The following is a 24,505-nucleotide window of genomic DNA, read 5'->3' as shown; positions in this document are numbered from 1 at the left end:
AGTGTTCGCAGGTTTGGGCCGCCGCTGGGTACAACTCTGGTTGTTCAACTTAAATATTCTGATACTCAGCACAGTCCAACTGGTTGGACTGCTCGGTGCGTAATCCACATGGGCCGCCAGGTTCAGGGTCTGAGCGGAGAAGAACCCGCTTTCGCCCCCCCGCGAATTCCGCCCGAGAACAGCAAGGCCGCGACTGACCGCTCAGAGTTGGCCGCCGGGACTTTGATTCAGAGCCTAAAGCGCCGGCAGGGGGCCGTGCGTAGCGGGTGCAGGGCCAGCGTCACGTGCTCAACGAACGCTGATCTCGCTCCTGCGCGCTGCCTTCCTTCTGGCTCCACTAAGCCTCTTCTCCCTGGCGAGCCCGCCTTCCCGCCGGATCGTCACTTCCGGCGGACGCTCCGCGTCATTGGTGTCGTCACTTCCTGCCGGTACCGGTGTGGACGGTGTGGGTCGTGGCCGCCGGTTCTGCGGTTCTCCCCCTCCCCTACTCTCCTCCCTCCCTCCCTTTCCCTCCCTCGACGGCGGTCGGTCGTCCGTCGCAGACTCCCTGACCCGTCCCTAACCCCTTTCTGACCTCAGGGCCACCGGATTGGCCTTTTCCCGTTTCCCGGCTCAACCCCAGAGTCAGGGCGGGGGCCTTGAGGAGGCGGAGGCGGTGCCACGGAGGAGAGAAAAGACCAGACGACCCTCGGCTCCCCCGCCGGATCGCACGGCTCGCAGCCGCCATGGCAATGAGGCAGACGCCGCTCACCTGCTCGGGCCACACGCGGCCCGTGGTGGATCTGGCCTTCAGTGGCATCACGCCTTACGGCTACTTCCTGATCAGCGCTTGCAAAGGTGAGCAGGGCCGCTGATCGGGCCCCTGACGGCTGGGACTGGGCGGAAAGGGACTGGGGCCGGCATTCCCCTTTGCCGAGCGGACTGCGGCTCTCGCAGCCTTTGAGGTTAGGGCCCACGGTGGGCTGATGGGGAGAGGAGTAGTGTCAGGGTTTCCTCAGCTGACGCCGAGGGGCTTTGCTAAGTAATGGCCCTAACCAAGGTCTCTCATTTTAGCTTTATTGCTTTTTCTGGAGAAGCTGAACTGTGCACTTGCCTAGACGCCCCGGCCAACAGACACCGTAAATAATCTTTCAAGGATTCGGGGAATTCAGAAACTAGGCCAGGCCTTGTTTTACACCTTAGTTTACAAAGACTCGCTACTCCTATTATCTCATAGGATATTGTTTTGTTGTATGGAATTTTTCATTTCCATTTTTCATTTTTCAAATGGAAGCTGAGGCTTACTGTTAAGAAGTTTGTCCAAAATAAGACGCGAATCTAGATTGTTTTGACGCAGATCAGTAGTCTTCTTACCGAATTACAAATGCTTCCCAAAGAGAATGTCCAGCTCGGTTTTTCAGTTAATTTATTTCTGGACGTTCCTGGACGTCTCCTGTGAGTGAGAATAGACAGACAACAAAAGCAGTTTTCCACTTTGTTTTTCAATATGATCATTTTATGTTTGAATCTTAGATTTTAAGTAATCTAAACTTCTAAATCACATGTCTTCTTAAATATCTTTTAGATGGTAAACCTATGCTACGCCAGGGAGATACAGGAGACTGGATTGGAACGTTTTTGGGTCATAAGGGTGCTGTTTGGGGTGCAACATTAAATAAGGACGCCACCAAAGCAGCTACAGCAGCTGCAGATTTCACAGCGTAAGTGCCGCCAAAAATGGCCACCTTTGGAGTTGTCTGTGGATTGTGTTCAGAAATGATCAAAACTTCAATAAAAGTTATTCATGGAATTCTCACTGCCTGCCATATAGAACACATGGTGTTTGATCTCACCAAAATTCCACCCTGATCCTGCCTGCTTCTTTCTCTTAAATGGTTCTCAAAATGTTCAGAGACTTAAATGACTAAATTCTGTATGTCTGGGTTGGGACCCAGGAATCTGCATTATTAACAGACACTTCAGATAATGAATGTTGGTGGTCATGCTTCCAAATACTGCTCCACATGTGCTGGCTGAGTGGTATCATTAACTCCTATGACTTCCTAGGGCTAATGACCCCACGTTTTTAGCCTAATTTCACTCTCATTTTTGTTAGACATATTTAAAACTCCCCAACTCAATTATTCTTCATTTTTTAAGTTTTTTAAGGCTGAAATCTAAATCATTCTTGATTTTTCCCTTTCATCTAGATTATCATCTTCTTTGTTGATTCTACCAGCAGAATGCTTCCTGACCACATTGTTTCTTATGCCTCGGCCACTGCCGTATTAGTGCAGGTCCCTACCACTTGTCCTTTCCCATGTGTTCATCCTCCCTGGTGCCGCCAGTTGTGTTCCTGAACACAGATACAAATATCATCATGTCACTTCTCTGTCTCATGATCTTCTTGTCTTCCCTGTGCTTTGTCAGTGCTCCATGATCTTGGGTGTACATTAGAAGCTTTTAAAATACTCAGATGCATGCGTCTAGAAATTCTGATTTAGTTGGTCTGGGGGTGCAGTCCCGAACATCAGTTCTTTTCCTTCCTTGAAGTTCTAGGTGATTCTGATGTGCAGCCTTTAACCACTGGCCTAAAGGTTAAATTTCACTTGTTGGCTCTTGAAAATTTGGTCTCATCCTAGTTCATCATTATCGTCGTCTGGCACTGCACGCCGTATGCCCCACAGTCTAGTTATACTAATATTGTTGCAAGAAAGCACCTTACCTATTCTGATTTTTGCGTTTGTGTATGTTATTAAAGTGATTTGCGGTGGCCCACTTTCCCCATCTGAGCATGTGTCATATATAACCTTGGTACCTCTAGTTCCTAATTGTGTTTGTGATTTAGCAGGCACTTAAATGCTTAAACTAAGGAAGGCAATGTCAAGGGCTATTGCACATGTAATACTCTATTAATAGATTTGAGGCTCTGGAGAGTAAAAGTGGTCTTGTTGATTTTTTTTTTTTTTTTCTTTAACAGAATTTCACACTAGGGAGCAATTGTAAATGTGTTTGTTGCTCCTTTGTATTAAGCAAATTAAACATACTAAGTTTATTATGAAAAATGAAGGCAGATTGATTGAGTGGTGGATACATGACTATATATTTGTTGAAACTCGTAGACCTCTATATCATGGAGTTAGTTTTACTATATGTAAGTTTTTAAAAATAAAATTTTTAAAATAAGAAGAGGGAGATGTAATCCCATGCTTATGTGGGATTAAATTTTAGATGATGAGAGAGCAGTAAGAAAAGTTATAAATGTCAGTATGAACTTTTTTCCTGTGCCTTCAATGAATAGATGTTATTATGTTCATGAATAACCATTGTAAGGCTTTGCACCCTGCCCTATTGTGATTGTATGAAATTCTGATAAAATAAGGAACTGCTTGGTTTTATGTCAGTCCGTTAATGTCAACAGCTTCAGGTCAAATGTTGCTGTAGATGTCAGCATGTGTGCTTATAATGTGACAGAGACTCCTTTGATTGTTAATTATGGGAGGTGAAAAATAGGAAGTAAAAGTGATTCTCAGACAAGGAAGACTTGTGGAGTGTTGGAGGGTGAAGGTGCCCATTCCTTCTTTTTGCTCACACTGTTCCCTGTGTTAAACTTCTGGCTCTTACAGTACTTATTGACATCAGTGTCATTGCTTTTTGAGGCCAGGGGCCATGTTTTATATTTTTTTGTATCCCTGGTTTGTTCAGTACTTTATGTTTGTCAAATAAATAACTTAAGGAAGTTTTCTAAAGTAGAAGGATAAAGAATGGGCGAATTATAGATCTTGGTTTTGCTTCTAAGACATTTGTGTCTGCCATGAGTTCAGCTTTTTTTTTTTTTTTTTCCCTTTAACTCCTCCAAAGTTTGTTTTTTGCTCAGTCCAGTAGGAACATTGTCATTGGGAATGAATGTCATTGATTTTATAACAGAGATAGAAAATTGGAATTAAAAGCTCTAGATTTCAGATATTTGGTAAGTGGATTTTAAAAATGTCATTATTGAAACTAGGTCCCAGTTTGGTGGTAAGTTAATAGTTAATAAAGTGGTATTTTGAGTTAAATATAATTAGGTAATAAATGTAACAAGATCTTAGACACTATAGACATTAGCATTAAAAGAGACAAGCTTTTGAATTGTAGTTCTGGACAAATATATTTCTGTTAGTCTCAGTTCTGTGTTATCTGGCCCTAACAATGTTAATTACATGAGCAAAATGCTTTCTCTCCTCCTGCTTGACAGATGGTCTTGTTCTGATCTTTAAGAGACCTGTGCTAAAGCTTGTTAGGAAGGATGCCCATCTCTGTAAAGTCCGTGAAGACTCCTGGTTTGTACATTTAGCCAAATTGTAATGCCAGTCCTCTGGAAAAGAATAAAGTGCATTAGATAGAAATTACTGTTCATGTGATAATTACTCTGAAATGGAGAGAGGAAAGGGTGTGAAAAATATGGCAGTTTAAATACTTAAGAGAGTTCTGAAAAGAGTATTCAGGATTTTATCTTGCTGCCAGAGGCACAGCTATCTTTGTTTAGGTCACTAACAGCATTAATAGCCCAAACCATTCCTTTGAGGACATGTCTGTGTATGGGTATTGAGTGTTGCTTTTGTGCTTTCTTAACGTTTCAGGTCTCAGGGTCTATGTTTACAAGTGGTTATGAAAAGCATGAATGCTGGGGCCATATTGTCTGTGTTTGAACCCTGGCTCCATCCTTTAATAGCTCTGTGACCTTGTGAACTTTATTTAATCTCTTTTTTTTCAGTCTCATCATCTATACTAATGAGAATAGTAATAGTGCCTACCTCTGGTTGTGAATATTAAATAAGTTGATATGTTTCTAATATTTAGAATATTGCCTAAAATCTAATAACTATGTAAGTGTTACATGTGTAAGGTAACACTGGTAGCTACCACCCCTACTAGACCAAAATCATGTGTTGTTTTGGAACTTCTGTGCTGAAGCCATGAAACCTTTTGGTTTCATGCAAGGAAGTTTGAGTAGATTTAAATAACAAGAGGGAGTAGTTCTGGGTTTTTCCCCCTCAGTTAAGGCTCTCAGGTGCCGTCATATAGTGGGAAAGATGTAAGCATTTACATTAGCCAGGCCTGAGTTCCTGTGCTAGCCATGCCGTGTATTTTCAGTTTGATCATGGGATGCTTCTTAAACTTCGGTTTTCACATCTGTAAAATGAGTGTAAGTCTGATTTTGGTGCACATCAGAGAGATCTTTCTCCACTTACATGCCTGGAGTCTAGCGTAGTGTCTGTTACATAGTAGGTACTCGATTAATGGATGCTGAGTCTTACCCTTCAATTGCTCTGTGTCTGTCTGTGAGGTGTGGGAGTGTGTGCATTCTTTGTGTATATTCTTCTCGTTTAATGACTTGTATGGGGTCTGCTGTTATGGAACTTGACCCAACTAAAGAGCTCCCCAGCTTACCTGATTAATCATAGTTGGTATAAATTATTTTTAGGTGATTGTTTTTGTTCCCTCATTCTTAGGTTGCTCAGAAAATTCATTAATTTCATGTTTATCTAAAGGATAATTTTGTTCCTGTTTCTTGTGGAGAAAATACATTCAGCAGAGCCGGTCCGTGGGTCAGTTTAGAATGTTAACTTGAGGTAATTCGGGCAGTCGAGTCAGCTGATGTGTACACTGTCCCTGAAACACCATCCTCTTTATATCTTTTAATTCATAGAGCTAATGTTAGCACTACATCTCCTGATCCTCTTCTCGGTCCCTCTACTGTCTTCATCTGGAGAGTGCCAAACGTAAAGAAGATGCCTGTGCTCTGTCCAGAGAGTGCTTAAGTAGATCTAGTACAAGTGACTAGAACATGCTCTGTCGAGAGCGTCGAACTCAATTTTACTAGTGTTTCCAAATAGGAGGAAAACAGCTAGATACATGGGCCTTCTGGATGATACTACTACAGTCACACCGGTGCTTTCCTCCTCACCAGTGAATGGACATGGTCTAAGCAGCATATTAAGATTTTAAGGAGTTTGGGGAAGATGATTGAATATACTTGAAATTAGTATTTCTAAGGACATTGCCCAGAGTTCCTTTGAGACATGGCATCATGTGAACAGGATAGAGATTTCAGGTATATTTGATGTTTTCTTCACTTTTGACACCTTCTGTTATTGCAGCAGTCTAATCTTTGTGAACTCTTAGCACTGATTTCCCTGTGATTAAGAGTAAGCATATGTAAACAAAAGTAAAAGGAAAAAACAGAAAGGAATGGTTAACGGAGGCGAGATAAATAGAAGGTTTAGTGACAAGATACCATTTGCGATGAACCCTGAGGATGAGTAGAACTGTGATAGCTGAGAATATAAAATACATGCTTAATAGAACAATATGAGCAAAGACAGAGGAGCCTGGAAGAAAATACATGGCTTGTTTGAGGAATGGTCTATAATCTGGTGTGACTAGATAAGGAGAAATAATACAAAATGAGGTTGGGAAAGTAGCGTTGGACCAAGAGAGTTGAATTGGAAGCGGGAGAGATTAGAACAGGTTTCCTGTGCAAAGAGAAATTAATATTTGAGAGTTTAGTAGCAGTACCACTCATAGTTGACATTGTTTCTCTCAGAACATATTTACGCAGCCACTCATGACTCAAGTATATAATTTGCAAGAAATTTACAATTTCTATTGCATCATCAGCATTTATTCCTGTTAGATGGTTCATGTTTCTTTACCGTTGCACATGCTATTAATGCTCATCTACAATGGCCTTTCCCTTTTTTTTCCCCTGGCATATTTCTACGTGCTCTTTAAGGCTACAGGTTTTTATGTTTAGATTTTCTGGACTTTCTGGCGTAATTAGTGGTGTGTTTTTTGTTTGTGTTTCTATAGTCATGTGTGTTTATCATTTAATTATATTTCTTAAATGTATTATGTAATGGATTTTTTTTCATCTCAGCTAAAGCTAATGCTCTACTAAGGCAGGAACTTTCTTTGGGATCATTTTTTTTCTCCCTTTTGTGCCCTAGTACTGAGTCTAGAGTGACATACTTGATGTATTTATTGTGTGTTTAATGAGTAAATGAAGAAAAGATACTCCTTGCTTTTCTCTGTTTCCCACTATTTCATTGTTCACTTCTTTCCTAAAAGTAAATGTCAGTTACGTTAAAATGGAAATCTTTAGGGAGCGTAGCTTGTTCCTCATAACAGTTTCTTTTCCTGCATGGAAAGTTTTCTTGTTTACTTTTCAGTGACCTCTTCTGACCTAAAATGAATTGTTTTTTTTTTCTTCTTCTCTACTGTTTAAGCTTTTTTATTTGGGGAACCCCTTACAGTATTTTTGTGAACTATTATTTCATCATTATCCCCCAACATATATACACACATATGTATGTGTGTGTAATCACATATATATTTTGGGTTGGGATAGGTTAGGGAAAATAAGAGTTGAGAGATTTAAAATCGTCTCAACATTAGCATTATATAATCAAAGGCTGTTACTTTGTGTGGAAGTTAATTGGACTAGGATTTGAGAATTTAAGAGTCACCTTTGAGGAAGAGATGGGGAGAATGTTTTCTTCTCTACTGTCTTGATTTAAAATTTCATGTAACCTCTGTCAAGGCTTTTCATTCTCCTGTAAAATTCTTTTAAAGGATTTCTTGTTTTTCATTTCTTGTTTCTCATGTACATGAGAGTAAAGAATAGAGAAAAAAATGGGAAAGGTGAAACTGAACTGGTTAAAATGTTTACAGTCTTGCTAAAAGGATATTATGGCTACAGGCTAAAATGGAAGTAAGGATGGATTGGTTCATGAAACTTGTTTACTTAAAATTTGATATTTTCCATTGTCAAAATTAGATTGTTATATCGTTTTTACCTTATAATGTAGTTATATAACATTTCAAATATCTAACTTATTTGGTAATTAATTGTCAAAATTACCATGTTTATCTTTTAATTTTACTTTTCATTTTTAGCAAAGTGTGGGATGCTGTCTCAGGAGATGAATTGATGACCCTGGCTCATAAACACATTGTCAAGTCTGTGGATTTTACGCAGGTATCAGAAAATGGAATTTGTTTTAGGAAGTTAAATTGCTGTTATTATAGGATATGACAGTGGTTTTATATTTGATTGGTTTGTATATTTGGTTTTCTGGGGGAGTATTTGGTGTACATTGGCTTATATTTGATTTGACTGTAGATTAAACCGTACACCTTTACAGTTGACTCTTGAATAACACAGGTTTAAACTGTCTAGGTCCACTTAACATGGATTTTTTCACTGATAAATACCACATACTGCAGTATGACATGGTCCACAGTTGTGGAATCTGCGGATGTGGAGGAACTGCACGTGGGAGGAACCACATGTATAGAGGGCTGGCTGTTACTTATACGTGGATTTTCGACTGTGTGGAGGGTGGGTCCCCTGATCCCTTCGTTGTTCAGCTCAACTGTATTTTGTCTTAGTTGATCCTGTGAGGCTTTTAAGAACCCTGGAACTCTTGTATCAGTACTTCAACAATAGCAACAAACATCTAAAAAGCCCAAATAATGTTTCCCAGCCACTTTCAGAAGGGAGAGGATAAATTTGAGATCATCACAGATGTACTCCTCAGTAGGCAGCCGGATCAGGGCCGACTAAGAGAAGCCGTGTGGAGGTGGTATGACATTTGAACTGGGAAGCTTACAGGGCTTTGGCTATTATGAGAAAGATAAATGCTGTACAGTATTTTCTCAGGAGTAATTGGTCTGTATGCATCTCCTTGTGACATCTGTGAGCCTTATTTGGATTCTGTTTGGTGTTGAAGAAGTTTCAAAGAGATGTAGCTTTTAAAATGGTTAATCTAGTAAGATTTTACTTTTGTGTGTTTTCAGGACAGTAATTATTTGTTAACCGGGGGACAGGATAAACTGTTACGCATATATGACTTGAACAAACCTGAAGCAGGTAAGTGTAATTTATACGTATTTGTGGTTTTGTTTTCTTTTAATTTAAGTAACTTTTCCTGATTAAAGGAATTCATATTTAGTACTCAAATTAGGAAAATAAAGATAGTCACGAAGAAAAAAATTAAAATATAATCCATCATCCAGCATTATTAATTGCTGATAACGTCTTTAGCTTTTGGTTCATGTTTTTCCAGTTCTTTTTTTAATGCAGATATCTTTTGAAATATTGATTTATTTACTACATTGTGCTCGTATAGCCTTCCTACAATTTAAAAAATTATCATGGTAAATTTTTATCATGATACTAAGTCTAAAAAGGTGCGTAACAGTGTTAACTACCTTTTGGTTAGGAGTGGTTATTACCTGTAGAAGGTGAGAAGGGTAAGAATTCTCAGTGTGTATGCATACTTAGATTTTTGAACCACATGGGTATATTAGCTATTCAGAAGAATTTTAAAAATCTGTAATAGTTTTTTCATGTCTTTAAATATTCTATTCATTCTTTCTAATGACTGTATGGCTCTCTATTCTGTGGATAAGTGAACTAGCCAGTCTCCTGTTATGGCTTATTTGGTTATTTACAAATTTTAAAGATTATAAGCAGTGTTGTGCTCAACATCCTTATAGTTGCATATACTTCCATAATTGTTTCTGTAGGATACCTACATAGAAATAGAATTGTTGGGGCAGAAAGGAGGTACGCTTGGAAGCCATTGATAGATACTACCAAGGGGCCCTCCAGTGAAGTATAAAAATGTATCTATAGCTAACCTGTTCTAGCAAACACTGATAACTAGCTTTATCTTTGCCAATTTAATAGAAGAAGAATGATTCTGTCTTATTAATGTGCACTTGAAAAGTTATTCATGAGATTAAAATACTGTTGAATACCATTTTAATGTACTACTTCTTTTGTGAACTAAGTACCTGTACATCTTTTTATTACTCGTTTTAAAGTTTCTTTATTGTATTCTCATTAGTCATTTGCTTTTAAATTTTGTCAGTAAGGTTTATGGTATGCACATTTTAAAAAATTGGGTGGTAAAATCTATCATTTCCTTTATGAATTCTCTCATTGCACAGAAGTTGTAAGACATACCTTTTCTTCCCTAGTCAGACATTCACCTCTATTTTGTAGTACTTCAGTGCTTTTCTAGTCACATACTATGTATTTTAAAAGCTACCAAAATATGACAAAAAGAACTTTGTTTTATTTATTATATATTAGTTGGGTTCTTAAATTTTGTATTTTGGGTACTACTGTTTATTCATAACTCAATAAACTTTAGAAGTTTGTAAGAAAGTCAAAGCTACATTGGAAATTAAGCAGTTGTTCTCGAAATATCTTTTCTAAAAGTACTTCTAAGGTGAGGAAACAAACTACCTTTGTGGATTATTATCCTTTGGCACCTGGTAATTATTTTCTTCATTCTCTCTAATAACTTTATGCCAAAACATAGCAAACTACTCTGACCTCACTGAATCAGTGTATCTATCTGACTCAGCAAGATAGTTCAGGGCTCAGGTAGACATATTTCGTCTTTTACCTTTCTCAAAGCTGCCTTTTGAAAGTGGCTCTTCCACTGTCTTGCATTGAAAAGGAGCAATTAACTGAGCTTTTACTGTCTGTCAGAAACCCGATTAGAAACTTTAGATGATGGCTGCTGTAACGTGTGCATGGTTTTCATCTGTGTCTTGATAGCAGTGTCTGTCTGTGTTTTGCATTCAGCTCTTGCTATCCACTCAAACATCATGCAGCCAAAGAGTAAGTTGGGATCATAGTACTGGTGTAGTGTTGTCTCTTTGGACATATCCACCACTAGCCAGCCTCCAAATTCCCACACAGAGAACTTTGGGAATAGAGATATTGTCGCTTGGGGGAATTTAATGTGAAATACCTCTAGTAACTCTGTATTTTTTTTAAAAGGCAAAAAAAAAAAAAGAAACTTTGAATGTATATTCTCATTTGATTCTTATACTCAAATCCAAGGTATAGTAACTGTTGTTAATCCAGTTTCCAAGTGAAGAAATGTAGTCTTCAAAAGGTAAAGTGACTTGCCCAAAGTCAAAGTTGTGTTGAATGGTATTGCCTCCAACTTCTGCTTTTGCCCAGAGGTAACAAGTGGTTTTGTTTTGTTTTTTAAGTGTTTGGAAAGTCTCGAACAGAGACAGGTTCCCACCTTTTTGATGCTTTGCTCTGCCAACAGTGGCTTGGAAGAGGGTCCTAGCATTAGTGATAGCACTTGAATTAGCTCAGGCTGTCTTGTTCCTGGGTCCATATTCTTATTAAATTATGCCACCTTAGTTATTCTTTTATTTCACTGAAGTACAACAGTGCTTTCAAAAGCAGAAAAGTAGGCTGGAGGGAGTGGTGTATTCAGTCCCGTCTGCATGTATAGTTCTTGGGTTCCTTGTCATGCAGATACATTTTTGTTTCAGTATAGAAAAACTGAATGTATCCTAGGTAAACATCAAGTTTAAATTGTGGTGGGCTTTGAAAAGTTGCAGTCTAATTTAAAACATAGTTTTTCTTTTCTTTTTACATAGTTGTTCAAATATTGCTTAGTTTTAAAAATCAAATATTAACAAATGTATTTTAAATTGTTTTATCTTAAGAACCTAAGGAAATCAGTGGTCATACCTCTGGTATTAAAAAGGCTCTGTGGTGCAGTGAGGATCAACAGATCCTTTCAGCTGATGATAAAACTGTTCGGTAAGTAATTTTTCTTTAATAATTTAAAGTTTGAAAAATATTTGACCTTAGAGCTTATATCTGAAAGTTTTTTATAACTACTGTGTAGGAAGCATTGTGTCTGAACATTACAACTTTGACTGTGCAGGGGTCAGATTTTTCTGAAGCTATCCATTTACTGTTATAAACATAGAGCAGAATTCACAAGACAGTTAAGACTACTGACACCTTTATAAGCAGATGCTGTTAACCCGGGTCAGTGGGCAGGCTGGCCATAGGGTGTCCAGTAAACCCCTGAAATTCTATACACAGTTTTTTGAGCTGACACCTAATGTATTTTTCTGTGGAAAGATAACTATCAGACTCACAAAAATCGAGTGTAAGAACCATTATTTAGAACAGCGCTGAAATTGATTAGATTAGGAGTGTCTTAATAGCACAGTTTTGCTGAATCATTTGGGAAGTATATTTAAAGTATTAGTTTTGATTTCACCAACAAGCTACCAAATAATTTGATGTTTTATGGGAACCCAAAGTTTCTCAGTATCATCTGTAATTTATGAGTTGGAGTAGAGGTTGTTTTACAATTGTGGTTATTTCATTGGTTAATCTGCAGGTGTAATTTAAGCTATAAGCATTTTTCTTAAATGAGTAAATACCTCCTTATTGTCCTCTTTTCTTTTTTTTTCTTCAGCCTTTGGGATCATGCTACTATGACAGAAGTGAAATCTCTAAATTTTAATATGTCTGTTAGCAGTATGGAATATATTCCTGAGGGAGAGATGTTGGTAATAACTTATGGACGATCTATTGCTTTTCATAGTGCAGTAAGGTATGTCTAAGAAATACCTTCATTTCCTTTTCTGGTAATACAGGGGCAATTTAAGGTACTTAAAAATTGGAAGGCATATGCTAAGGTATTTAACTCTTTTAAAGGTAAATTTTGGCCTATATTATGTAATATGGAGGGAAGTGTTTCCATACCCAGTAATAATGAGTTTTTTAAGAATTTGGTATGCTTTAATCAGAGGAATTAATCAAATTAATTTCCAGATATTTAGGACACTTATTGGTAAAATTCACCAATTTTTAATCAGTATTTTTCTTAAAAGGATCACTAGACTGGTGCTGTAGTTTATATTGTTCATTACTCTATAAAACCTCTGTGATCTTGATTCTGCTATTTATTTCACTTTAAAATTTCAGAGAAATTAGTGATTTTTTTTTCTGCTTCCAAGTATGGTATAGACCTAATGATTTTTTTAAAAACAGACTTAATTTTTGTGGCTATAAATGTATTAAATGTTGATGTTGAAAATTTGGAAAATATAATTTTTAAAAACCTACAGTCCTACAGCCAGAAGGTTCGTGGTAGCTGTATTTTTTGCTAGTCTTTTTTCTTCGGGGGGGTGTGTGTGTGTGTGTATGTATTAGTGTTGGTTTTTTTCTTTAGTTACTAGTACCCTAATGAGCATAATTTTTATTTTTTTATTCTAAAATACTCTTAGCCATTAAACTTCTTTGCAAACAGTTTTCCTAGGTGTTTTGCATCATAGATTACACTAAATCATGTATCAGTTCCCCTGTTTTAACACTGCAGTGAGATTTGTGGTACATCTCTTGAATGTTTCTTTACAAGAGAATCCTGTAAATAGAATTATCAGTTCAAAGGTTAGGAATGTCATGGCTGGAGCAGTCTGCAGCCTGTGTGCTGCTTTGTTACCTGCCCCATCCTGCCTGCCACGGCCCTGGGTGGGTACCTTCCACACGCTGTGCAGTCTGCTCTCCAGTGGGTAGATTCACAGAGAAACATGACAACAGAAAATGGTGTTGGAACAGTGGGAATCAGCAATTTTTCACAGGAAGCTTTGGGAGATGTTGTTTAGTGTAGTCTGCCTGAAGTTGGAACAAAGTTGAACAAACAAGATGAGTTTGGTGCTTTGGAAAGTGTGAAAACTGCTAGTGAGCTCTGTTCTCCTCTATCAGGAGAAGTAAGTGAAATTAATGAAGCCCTTGCAGAAAAGCCAGGACTTGTCAGTAAATCTTGTTGTGAAGATCAAGACGACACTGAGTAAACCCTTCAGAATTAGATGAACTAATGGGTGAAGAAGCATGTGAGAAATACATAAAATGTATTGAGGAGTGAAAGTGGAACCCCTAAATAAACTAGTTTGAAACAAACAAAACAAAGGGTGGCAATGTGTTTAAAGTTCTTAGGAAACATGCCACTTACTTGATTTCCATAAGGAATATACCACATTATACTCTGACCAGCAGTCCTAACCTTTTCTCTAAAGGGCCACTTGCAGAGCTAAGCTTCACTGAATGGCAGAAGGAAAGAGAAGGCAGTCATAATGGAGACGAGCAATTAAGAATGTAAAAGTTCATACACACACAGTGAATTGATAATAATAGTAATGTTATTGATAATAATAATGTTATTGCTCAGAACCATTAAATTGTACAGCTATGTTCATTGCTTCTGGATTTGGGCAGCGTGCAGCCCTGTTGTAGAACGTTGCCTGAAATGGTGGTGGTGGAGGTTTGCTGGCCTGTTAAATATTCTGACATTTAAGTCAGAAAGTTGCTATTCAGTGATCCTGCATAAGTCAGCCTTAATTTTTCATGCTTTGTAGTGTGTGATGATGGGAGTAGGATGGCAGCATTTCGGAGCTGAAATACTCTAATGTTGTGTGTTGGAAGCCTTTCAGGATTTTTAGGGTTAGACTGGAAAAGAGCCGATGTCCAGACTCATTGATGTTCAGGTGAACCTACTGTTACGCATTGATTTTTGTTATGTAGCTGTAGTCTAAGACTTAGTTATTGTTTTATAACCTGATAGTTAAAAACGGATCCATTTTTAGCAGTTCTATATTTCACAGTTTTAAAGGTTTTTCCTGTTGCAGAAACTTATAAATTCTCAGCAGTTGAAAAATAATAATCCTTTATATTAATTACTTACTGTAAAAACTTTCTGTTTACAAAGATAATGCATGCTTGTCCTAGAAAAATTAGACAATGCAGAATTAAATTTTTTTCAAAGCAAAAATCCCAGTATATTAGCCCTACTGTTGTAATTAGCCAGCCCAGTCATTTTCAGGAAGGTGTTCACTGCACAAAATGTGGATATCCCTTTGTGGAAGTATCTTTGTATTTTGCGGATGAACTCCACTTGGGCATAGTATCCTTCTGAATTTTTTATTTTTTTGCTAGTATTATTTAGAGGGTTTTTTTTTTTTTTGGTGTTTTTACTCTTTTTTAAAAAAACTGAAGTGTAGTTGATTTACAAGGTTGTGTTGATTTCTGCTGTACAGCAAAGTGATTCAGTTATACATATACATATTCTTTCTTTATATTCTTTTCCATGATGGTTTATCACAGAATATTGAATATAGTCCCCTGTGCTCTACAGTAGAACCTTGTTGCTATCCATTCTTTATATAATAATTTGCATCTGCTAATCCCAGACTCCCACTCCATCCCTCCCTCCCTGCCCTGCAACCACCAGTCTGTGCTCTGTGTCTGTGAGTCTGTTTCTGTTTTGTAATTTCATTTGTGTCATATTTTAGATTCCATACGTAAGCGATATCATGTGGTATTTGTCTTTCTCTTTCTGACTTACTATGATAATCTCTAGGTCCATCCATGTAGCTGCAAATAGCATCATTTCATTCTTCTGTATGGCTGAGTAGTATTCCACTGTATATATGTACCACATCTTCTTTATCCATTCATCTGTTGATGGGCATTTACGTTGTTTCCATGTCTTGGCTATTGTGAATAGTGCTACTATGAACATAGGGGTGCATGTAGCTTTTTGAATTATAGTTTTATCTGGATATATGCCAGGAGTGGGATTGCTGGATCATATGGCAACTGTATTTTTAATTTTTTAAGGAACCTCCACACTGTTTTCCATAATGACTGCACCAAGTTACATTCCCACCAACAGTGCAGGAGGGTTCCCTTTTTTGCACACCTAGAGGGTTTTTTTTTTTTTTTTTTTAACATCACTGTGTTTGACCAAATGAATATTGGATTATTCCTTGAGTTTCAGAGTTTAGGAACAGTTTAAATGTATAATTGTTTCCTCGTATTATTTATTAAATATTAAAAATTTATAAATATTATCTAAATTTTTTTCTAGTTTGGACCCAATTAAGTCTTTTGAAGCTCCTGCAACCATCAATTCTGCATCTCTTCATCCTGAGAAAGAATTTCTTGTTGCAGGGGGTGAAGATTTTAAACTTTATAAGTATGATTATAATAGTGGAGAAGAATTAGGTGAGTTGTCCACTTTTTCTTAAAATGATGTAGGTACCTTGATCAAATGTTAGGTTTCAGCGATTAACACCTCAGCCAAGTTTTTAGCTGCTACTTTGTTTTTAGCTGTCTTGCTTTACCATCCAATGAACTTCAGCTTGTTAGAATTATACACAAAGAATAAAAGACAATTTTATGTTTTGTTTCTTTGGGAAAACTGATGGCTTTGGGTTGGGTAAATCGAACCTTGGTGAATAGACTAAATAGAATCTATTTTAATTGTTTATGGTTCATTCTTTATTGCTTGAATGTAAGTTACTTTTTTTTTTTTTTTTTTTTTTAAGGATTTTCTTATTTATTTATTTATTTATTTATTTATTTATTATTTTTGGCTGTGTTGGGTCTTCGGTTCGTGCGAGGGCTTTCTCCAGTTGCGGCAAGCGAGGGCCACTCTTCATCGCGGTGCGGGGACCGCTCTTCATCGCGGTGCGCGGGCCTTTCTCTATCGCGGCCCCTCCCGTCGCGGGGCACAGGCTCCAGACGCGCAGGCTCAGCAATTGTGGCTCACGGGCCCAGCTGCTCCGTGGCATGTGGGATCTTCCCAGACCAGGGCTCGAACCCGTGTCCCCTGCATTAGCAGGCAGATTCTCAACCACTGCGCCACCAGGGAAGCCCTAAGTTACTTTTAAAAATATTTTATTTAATTTTGGCTGCATTGGATCTTCGTTGCTGTGCGTGGGATTTCTCTAGTGGTGGTGAGCTGGGGCTACTCTTCATTGTGGTGCGCGGGCTTCTCATTGCGGTGGCTTTTCTTGTTGCGGAGCACGGGCTCAGTAGTTGTGGCGTGTGGGCTCTAGGGCATGTGGGCTTCAGTAGTTGTGGCACTTGAGCTCAGTAGTTGTGGCTCATGGCTCTTGAGTGCAGGTTCAGTAGTTGTGGTGCACAGACTTAGTTGCTCCGTGGCATGTGGGATCTTCCCAGACAAGGGATTGAACCCATGTCCCCTGCATTGCTAGGTGGATTCTTAACCACTGTGCCACCAGGGAAGTCCCTGTAAGTGACTTTGCCATTGTTTTTATTTAATGTCACTTTTCAGAGTTTTAGAATGTTTTGGCCACATGTTTTATTCTCTGAAAAAGAGAAGTAAATTATTTGCCTGGTATCTGAGGTCACAATTAGTGAATACTGAACCTTGGACCCAGACATTCTTATTCCAAAATCTCATATTCTTTCTATTCTCATGATAATTTTTTACACTCATGATAACATGATCATGATATTCTCTGGGGGAAGCTAATGCGTGAGTGTCCTTGAGTTGAATAGACATGGAGGCAGAACAGGATCACTGGTCTAGTAAACAGCTTTGAAAACTGATAAGGTGATAAGGCATTAGAAAGTAAGCGAGAAAAGTTCATAACTAAGGATATGCCTTAAACAGAACAACACCGCTACTAATCTGTACATTTTCTCTTTAAACTCCATACAGGATCAGCACTGATCCTATATCTTCATGTTCTGTGTGACAGAACGACTAGTGGACTCTAGGTAGACGGCTGGGAAATTAAGAGGCAGAGTGTGTAAAAGAGCTCCATCTGGTGGCTCTCTATAGGCATAATAAGAGTTGGTTCCCTAGTAAACAGACAGTGAGTTTGGGATTTGGAAATGGGGATTGAATTCACAGACTTTAGATCTGCTTTCTGTAGATTTTAGAGGGGTTTTCATTTACTCCCTTTCTTTATTTTTATTGGGACATGACGCCTCAGTTTTTTGTATTTTTTTTTTTTTAGAGACAGTGTGAAACCATAGTGTGTGCTAGGATTGCAAAGGACTGATCTTACAGAGATATTGTAGACATGATGAACCAGTTTGTGATGAGAATCACTTTATTTTTAATTAGGTATAATTCTTTGACTTTGCCGTCATGAATTTCACATCTTCCCAATAATGTAGACAATTATTTTCTCTAGTGTATCAATACTTAAATGTCATGTTTAAGTATTAAATTATCTAAAAGCCCTTCTCTTCTTTTTCAGAATCCTACAAAGGACACTTTGGTCCCATTCACTGTGTGAGGTTTAGTCCTGACGGAGAACTCTATGCTAGTGGTTCTGAAGATGGAACATTGAGACTATGGCAGACTGTGGTAGGAAAAACATACGGCCTTTGGAAATGTGTGCTTCCTGGTAAGAATTTTTATTCATGATTTTGTATCATTTTTCATTGTTAATTTTATTTCAGTATTTCTGTCTTTATAGATTTTAAAGTATATAATATGGTTACAGCAAAGAGAAGCCCGTGACTAATAAATCATCCACTGTGTTCTTTGGTTTAAATTTTTTTGTTGTACAATATATTCTGTTCCTAAATTTTTACCCTAGATCATTTGGTGAATGGAATACACCTAATTCAAAATTTGCTAGAGGACAGTATAAAGAATTTATAAGTAAATGTATTTAATCTCTGAATAATACTACTTAGTGATTCTTACTAGTAGACATGTTTTTTAATAAAAATACTTAGTTATTGATCCCAGAGTAGTTGTAGTATGGATCTAAAAGTATGAATCTAAAAGACATACTTTTTTAGAATCACAATTATTAAGAAAGCTGTTCCTCTCATGCTTTGTAGCTCATCGCTTGGCATAGTCTTGGCGTACTCTTCTTGCTTGTTAAATGCTAGAAATTGCTAGTGATATTATAATTCACATAATCATCATTGCTTTTATTTTCATAGAAGAAGATAGTGGTGAGCTGGCAAAGCCGAAGATCAGTTTTCCAGAGACAGCGGAAGAGGAGCTAGGTAAATGCTAACAATTAACTTCTGTAGAGTCCTGGTGGATTGAAAATTGAAGTGTTAATGTTAGCTTACTCATTGACAAAGGGAATTTATTCAGTATGAACATATACTTAAAGAATAGAAAGTTTAAATATGTGTATATTTATATATACATGTTTACAAGACAAATATTTAAATACCTACTGCATGGTAGTAGCCACGGAGATGTATTACGTATTATGGACGTGACTGATGAGGCTACTGTTACAGGACTTAGTGTCTAACTTAGGAGGCAGATGCCAAAATAAATAAATAGTTACAATTGTAGTTTTTACTTAACGCTTGTTAAGCACTTACTACATACCAAGCGCCCTTCCCCAAATCTAGAATTACAAACTGTAATGCGCTCTGATCATTATAATAATGTTTGAAGTTGGAATAAATAAAGGAGGGAGCCAGATCTTTCAAAGATCTGACTTTAATTCAGTGTTTATTAGGTAGTTGAAGTCACTGAAAATTTAGCCTGGAAGAGGGGGCCCTTGGAGGTTAAGTTATGGTGTGGAAGAGTTTGATGGGAAGTGTGTGAACTCTTTCTTCATTGCTTTTTCAGTGGCCTGAGCTCATCATTAGTGGCATGTGTGCCGTTCTCTTTTGCTTCCCCTCATCAGCATGCTTTAAAAACTTTTTCATTCACAGAAATGTAGAGTTGCTTCTTTCCTTTCTTAAATTGACTATTGTGACTTTTTGTTTTTGAATTGTAGAAGAAATTGCTTCAGAGAATTCAGATTCCATCTATAGTTCAACTCCTGAAGTTAAGGCCTGAGCATCAGGCAGATGTACACAACTTATGGACTAAAACAAACAGAGAAAAGCATCAGCCTCCAGAGTTACTCTCTGCTTAAGGCAAACATGAGCAGTAAATAATGAGGAATATGAATTAGCTCCAGTGCTGGAACTAACCAACTTGGTGATACCTATAAGTGAAAACACAAGAGTATCAGCTGAAGGCAGATGGAGTTATACTCTTGTAGTACGATGGTCTGTTGTCTTTTTAATGAATATGTGCAAACCAACATCCAATTTCTCTTATTACAGGTAGATTTCTTGTAGCTGTTTATGTTATTATGAAGAGGGAAAATATATTGGCTTATTTTTCTGACTTTTCCCTTAAAGCAGAAAGCCATTTTTTTTGCTTTAGTTATAAAGAAGAGGGGGATACATGATAAAGTGACTGGTTTGATTTCTCTTTCATTGTACACTGTTTCTGAACATCTAATTGTTTTTAGTTGTCTAAATAAAATGCCTCTAAAACAAAACTGCATTTGTTTCTTGGGAAAAATTGATAGGTTTGAGTTTTATAAATGGAAATTGCCAGAAAGTTTTTCTACATCATAACTATATGGAAAGACAACCTGGTTGAAGAATCTGTAGTGAACATAAATTGTTTCCTGATTTTGAAATTCAATTACTTGTACTGGAGTTTTGAAATTTTTATGTGCTTTGGTAGGGTTGAATATACCTTTCTTCCTCCTAGATTGGATAGGGATACTTGACCTGCCTTTTAAAAAAAACTTTCAGAATAATGGCTTATTTAAATGATACTTGCTGGTTAAAAGAAAAAAAAAAAAAGCAATTCAGAAATAGCAGAAAGATAGCAGAAAAATCACTCAAAATCCCACTATCCCAAAAAAATCTATTAAAATTGAGTGAACATTAACACACATGAGTGTACCTCTGAATGTGTATATGCAGATAGATAGGAAAGATTTTATAAAAATGGTGTAATTGTAGACCTGCAATGTTTGTTTTACTTTATCCTTTTAAGTTCAGGTGGTATTCAAAAAGCCTTTTTTTTTTACCAACCTTTTAAATGAATCAACTGAGTTTAGATTTGTGATACATTTATTTTTTAATATGGAAGGAATATATTGAACTAGTAGTTTGGAAATACTTTAGAGAAATGAATAACATCTCTGCCAAATTGCTTTTTCTCTATCTTGTGAATGACCCTTGATAACTTTCCTTCAAAGGAATAACCAACCCAAAAATAAGTTTTTGAGGATTTCTGGTAAACTGGCAGAAAGCACAGTAGGCTGTGACTGCCTTAGAGGGCCAAGAGAGGTGTGTTGTGGGGAGAGGCAGCTGATAATTCACACAGGGTCTCACAGTGTGAGGGTGTTTTCTTGTCAACTTGCTACGTGCCTGGTTCTCTGCTTTGCAGCAGCAGTATTGTCAGTGTACCACAGACTCTAATCCTCGTCTGACTTACCTTAAATACAGTTGAGATTTATATGCACCAGATTGGCATTTTGAAATCGCTTGGTATTTATGAAGTTTATGACCAAAGGAAGTTTCTTCTATTCAGGTTTCATGAAAGTCAAAAGAAAATACAGATGCATACTTAACACCATCACTGGGTGGCATATAGCTTGAAATCTGTAAAAGTTGTTTTAAGTTTATGAGTTGAAGAATTTCAGGCCATGGAGCTCTGTCATACCATAGCTTATACTTGCGTGATTAGCGAGTTCATGTTGGTCAGATCTCTGGTTGACCGTACTTTATTAATTGTCAAGTTCTTAGGTTTTTAGATTCTGGTTACCCAGTCAGGTCATTTTAGGTTTTGGCTTTTGCTGTATTAATAAGAGTTGCTTATGATCGTTAGCTAAAATCAAGGTGTTGGCAGAGCTGCATTCCTTCTGGAAACTAGGAGAAAATCTGTTTCCTTTTTCCAGCTTCCAGAGGCCACTGGCATTCCTTGGCTCGTGGTCCTTTTCTCCGTCTTCAAAGCTGGCAACATAGCATCTTCAAATCTCTGAGTCTCCTGCTACCCTCTTTCACTTATTAAAAGGACATTTGTGATTACATTGGACCCACCTGGATACACTCCTCAGTTCAAGATCCTTAATACCATCTGTAAAGTCCCTTTTGCCATGTAAGGCAACATTTGCAGGTTCCAGGGATTAGGATATGGACATTTTTGGGGGGCCATTAGTCTGTTTTCCAGACCTTCTAATGGTAGAATCCTATAGTAGAAATTTAGCAAAAAGTTCAAGTATATATATACGAAAATTGCATTTGTCAAAGTCTCAAGTGTCCTGCGTGTTTCTAACCCAGTGGTCACTTTTCTATTCTCATCTTACTAAACCTTCAGCAGCATTCAGTAGTTGTCTACTTCCTTGTTTTTGAAATACTTAATTTTTTTCACTTCTCTGCAACTTCTATCACACTCCTGGTTTTACTTAAATCTTTCTGGCTGCTTCTGAATTTGCCAATTCCTCCTTTTCTGCTTCAGGTCTGATCTGTAGTTTCTAGCCCTGCTCTCCAAAGGGAAAACTCATTGTGGGATTCAGTGTTTTCTGAAATCTTTCAAATTCGTATATCCAGCCTGCTGCCCTGAGCACCAGAGTTTAATGGCATAGTTGATGTTCTACCTTAACCTTTAGTAAGCATTTAAGACTTACCTGTGGAAAACAAATCTTAATTTCTCAACCAAACCTATTTCCCCCTCAACTTGTTACCCATTCTGATAATGGGCACTGCCTAAACTGAAAGACATAAATCCTTGAGTCTGTTCTCTTATCCCTATTTTTAGTCTACATGTAAGTCCTGTGGGTTCTCCTGAGTCTGTGCTTGCCTCGTGTCCACTGTTACCACCCTAGGCCAGGCTCCCTCATATTTCTCACGTAGACTGCTGCAGTGCCTTCCTAACTGTTCCCTCTTGCCCCTACTCCCTCACCCTGCCCTCATGCCATCCATTTTCTACACAGTAGGAAAGGTAATTGCTTTAGGACTTGAAGAGGCTGAGTGTCTTGTTTAAATCCGTAGTGTCTTCCTATCATACCATGTTTTTACTATTTTCTGACTCTTGCTGCCTTTGTGACTTCATTTTTCCCTTGCTTGTACTGCTCTAGCCTCAGTGGCTGCATTTCACAAGCCCTTTTCACTTGGCTTGCTATTTCTGCTACTTGAGACACTCTTACTTAAATATATGCATGGCTGACCCTTTCTTGTGATTCAGGTATCAAGTCCTGTGACCCTCTTGTCACTTGCTATTTTGCCCTATTTTATTCAGAGTTCTTACCACTGTCTGAAATGACCTTGTATATTTTTTGTCTTCACCAATATTGCTTTGCTTAGAAAGGTGGCTGGTATATCATAAGTGCTCAATAGATGTTGAAACAAGTCCCTAAATGAGCACCAGATCTTACCAGACCAGTAAGATGATTTTTCAGTTATGCAGCAGACCATCCTCTCCACTGAAGAGTCAGACGTGGCCGGAACCTACTCAAAGTACTTGCCTCTCCAGTGAATTCATGTACAGCTTCATCGGACTTGAGATCCAATAAACTAGGAGGACTTCAGCTTGTGTGATACAGTCTCCCCATCTCCACCCTGCTTCCCATTCCATTCTTCCTCTGGCGCTTCCTCTCTATGTCCTAACGTCATGGTAGCTCAAATCCTGCCTAAGTTTTAGTAATTTACCCTAGGAATCATTGCATCTCCGTGTCATCTAGAGGTTTCTTCTAAGAAACCAGGATTGAGTACAGTCAATTCTCGTCAGTAAAGAAAAGTTGAACACATTCGTTTTAATGTCTACGAAATAGTAAAGATGTACCATAATAACTTAAAGGTTACATGTTTTAATAGTTCAAATTCAATGGAATTATTCATTTAGCTGCCTGTTTTTGAGACCAAGGTGGAGGCAAATGGATGTAACTGTTCAGGATGGAGCAACAAAATGGGGAATTGAAAATGCAGACCAAGGGAAAATATTTCTCTTGTAGGAACCTTATGTTTTACACCTGAATATTTTCAGACAAACAGTGATTCTGTTGAGTTACATGTGGGTCTCACACTAGGGGGATTTCTGAAGAAAAAGAATTACTGGAGCAAGGACATTCTCAGACAGGCTTAGCTTTTCTTTGCTTAGCTATAGGAATGCACAATTGCCAGTGTGACAGTGTCACCTAGATCAGTGTGACTTTAAAATCAACAGAGTTCTTGAAGAAACAAATGAGGCATCTAACAAATTTACCTGTGGAAATAAGGCCGGAGTGTGCATCTAAATGATAGCTAATGAACAGTAACCATACTTTATAGGTTGAATCACTTTATGTAATTAATGAGAGAATGGAATTTGGTCAAGTGGAAAATAACTGGTTAAAGTTTACAGATGTCTGTAGAAATAGTATTTATTAAGTGCCTTATGTTAGATTTTCTGCTTGGTTTTAAAGTACTGTTACTTTTTTTAAAAATATATTTTATTTAATCCAGTATATTTTATTTATTTATTTGTTTAAATTTATTTATTTATTTTTGGCTGTGTTGGGTCTTCGTTTCTGTGCGAGGGCTTTCTCTAGTTGCGGCGAGCGGGGGCCACTCTTCATCGCGGTGCGCGGGCCTCTCACTTATCGCAGCCTCTCCTGCTGCGGAGCACAGGCTCCAGACGTGCAGGCTCAGTAGTTGTGGCTCACAGGCCTAGCTGCTCCGCGGCATGTGGGATCTTCCCAGACCAGGGCTCGAACCCGTGCCCCCTGCATTAGCAGGCAGATTCTCAACCACTGTGCCACCAGGGAAGCCCAAAATACTGTTACTTTTTAATCTCTCCAATAACCCAGTGGAGTTAGGTAGTATCTCCATTATACATATGGGAAACTATTTCAGAGGTTAAATGACTTGTCTAATGAGTTTGGCTTCAAAGAAATAGTTGGAACAGTAAGTGTGTGGTCTGTAGGTTATATTGCCTGGGTTTGAACAGATTTGGTGGGGAGGGATCAAATAATTGATGGAATGGGCTTAACTCATACGAAGCACTTAATATTAGCTAGTGTTATGTATTTATCAGTGATTCCCCAACTTTGGGATTTGGTGGAAAAA

At 37.9% G+C, this 24,505-nt stretch overlaps 1 protein-coding gene and 1 non-coding gene across 3 annotated transcripts; both read left to right on the top strand.

Annotated features, from left to right (window-relative positions):
- Nucleotides 1–400: 400 nt before the first annotated feature.
- Nucleotides 401–23,902, top strand: STRAP (serine/threonine kinase receptor associated protein). Of its 2 annotated transcripts, none has more exons than XM_007196024.3 (10): nucleotides 401–837; nucleotides 1,565–1,700; nucleotides 7,921–8,002; nucleotides 8,824–8,896; nucleotides 11,515–11,611; nucleotides 12,285–12,422; nucleotides 15,738–15,874; nucleotides 17,887–18,036; nucleotides 18,590–18,652; nucleotides 19,390–23,902. In XM_007196024.3, the coding sequence occupies exons 1-10, from the start codon at nucleotides 726–728 to the stop codon at nucleotides 19,449–19,451; spliced, it is 1,050 nt and encodes a 349-aa protein (XP_007196086.1). In that variant the 5' UTR covers nucleotides 401–725; the 3' UTR covers nucleotides 19,452–23,902. The 2 variants fall into 2 exon arrangements, with proteins under 2 accessions (XP_007196086.1, XP_007196085.1); XM_007196023.3 differs by having other exon boundaries at nucleotides 402–837; nucleotides 18,587–18,652.
- LOC114235766 (small nucleolar RNA SNORA23) lies at nucleotides 10,562–10,746 on the top strand. The gene has a single exon (XR_003621866.1). It is a non-coding gene; the product is annotated as a small nucleolar RNA SNORA23 (small nucleolar RNA).
- Nucleotides 23,903–24,505: the final 603 nt, after the last annotated feature.

Source organism: Balaenoptera acutorostrata, chromosome 11 (genome assembly GCF_949987535.1).
Source record: "Balaenoptera acutorostrata chromosome 11, mBalAcu1.1, whole genome shotgun sequence".
NCBI classification, from domain to species: Eukaryota; Metazoa; Chordata; class Mammalia; order Artiodactyla; family Balaenopteridae; genus Balaenoptera; species Balaenoptera acutorostrata.
This window is presented reverse-complemented; position numbering and strand designations above follow the sequence as displayed.

Excerpts from the sequence above, each read along its gene's own strand:
- STRAP (XM_007196023.3), top strand. The coding sequence starts at position 726 with ATGGCAATGAGGCAGACGCCGCTCACCTGCTCGGGCCACACGCGGCCC. Across the intron at positions 1,701-7,920 it reads GCAGCTGCAGATTTCACAGC|CAAAGTGTGGGATGCTGTCT; the intron begins GTAAGTGCCGCC and ends TTTCATTTTTAG. Across the intron at positions 18,037-18,586 it reads TTGGAAATGTGTGCTTCCTG|AAGAAGATAGTGGTGAGCTG; the intron begins GTAAGAATTTTT and ends TTATTTTCATAG.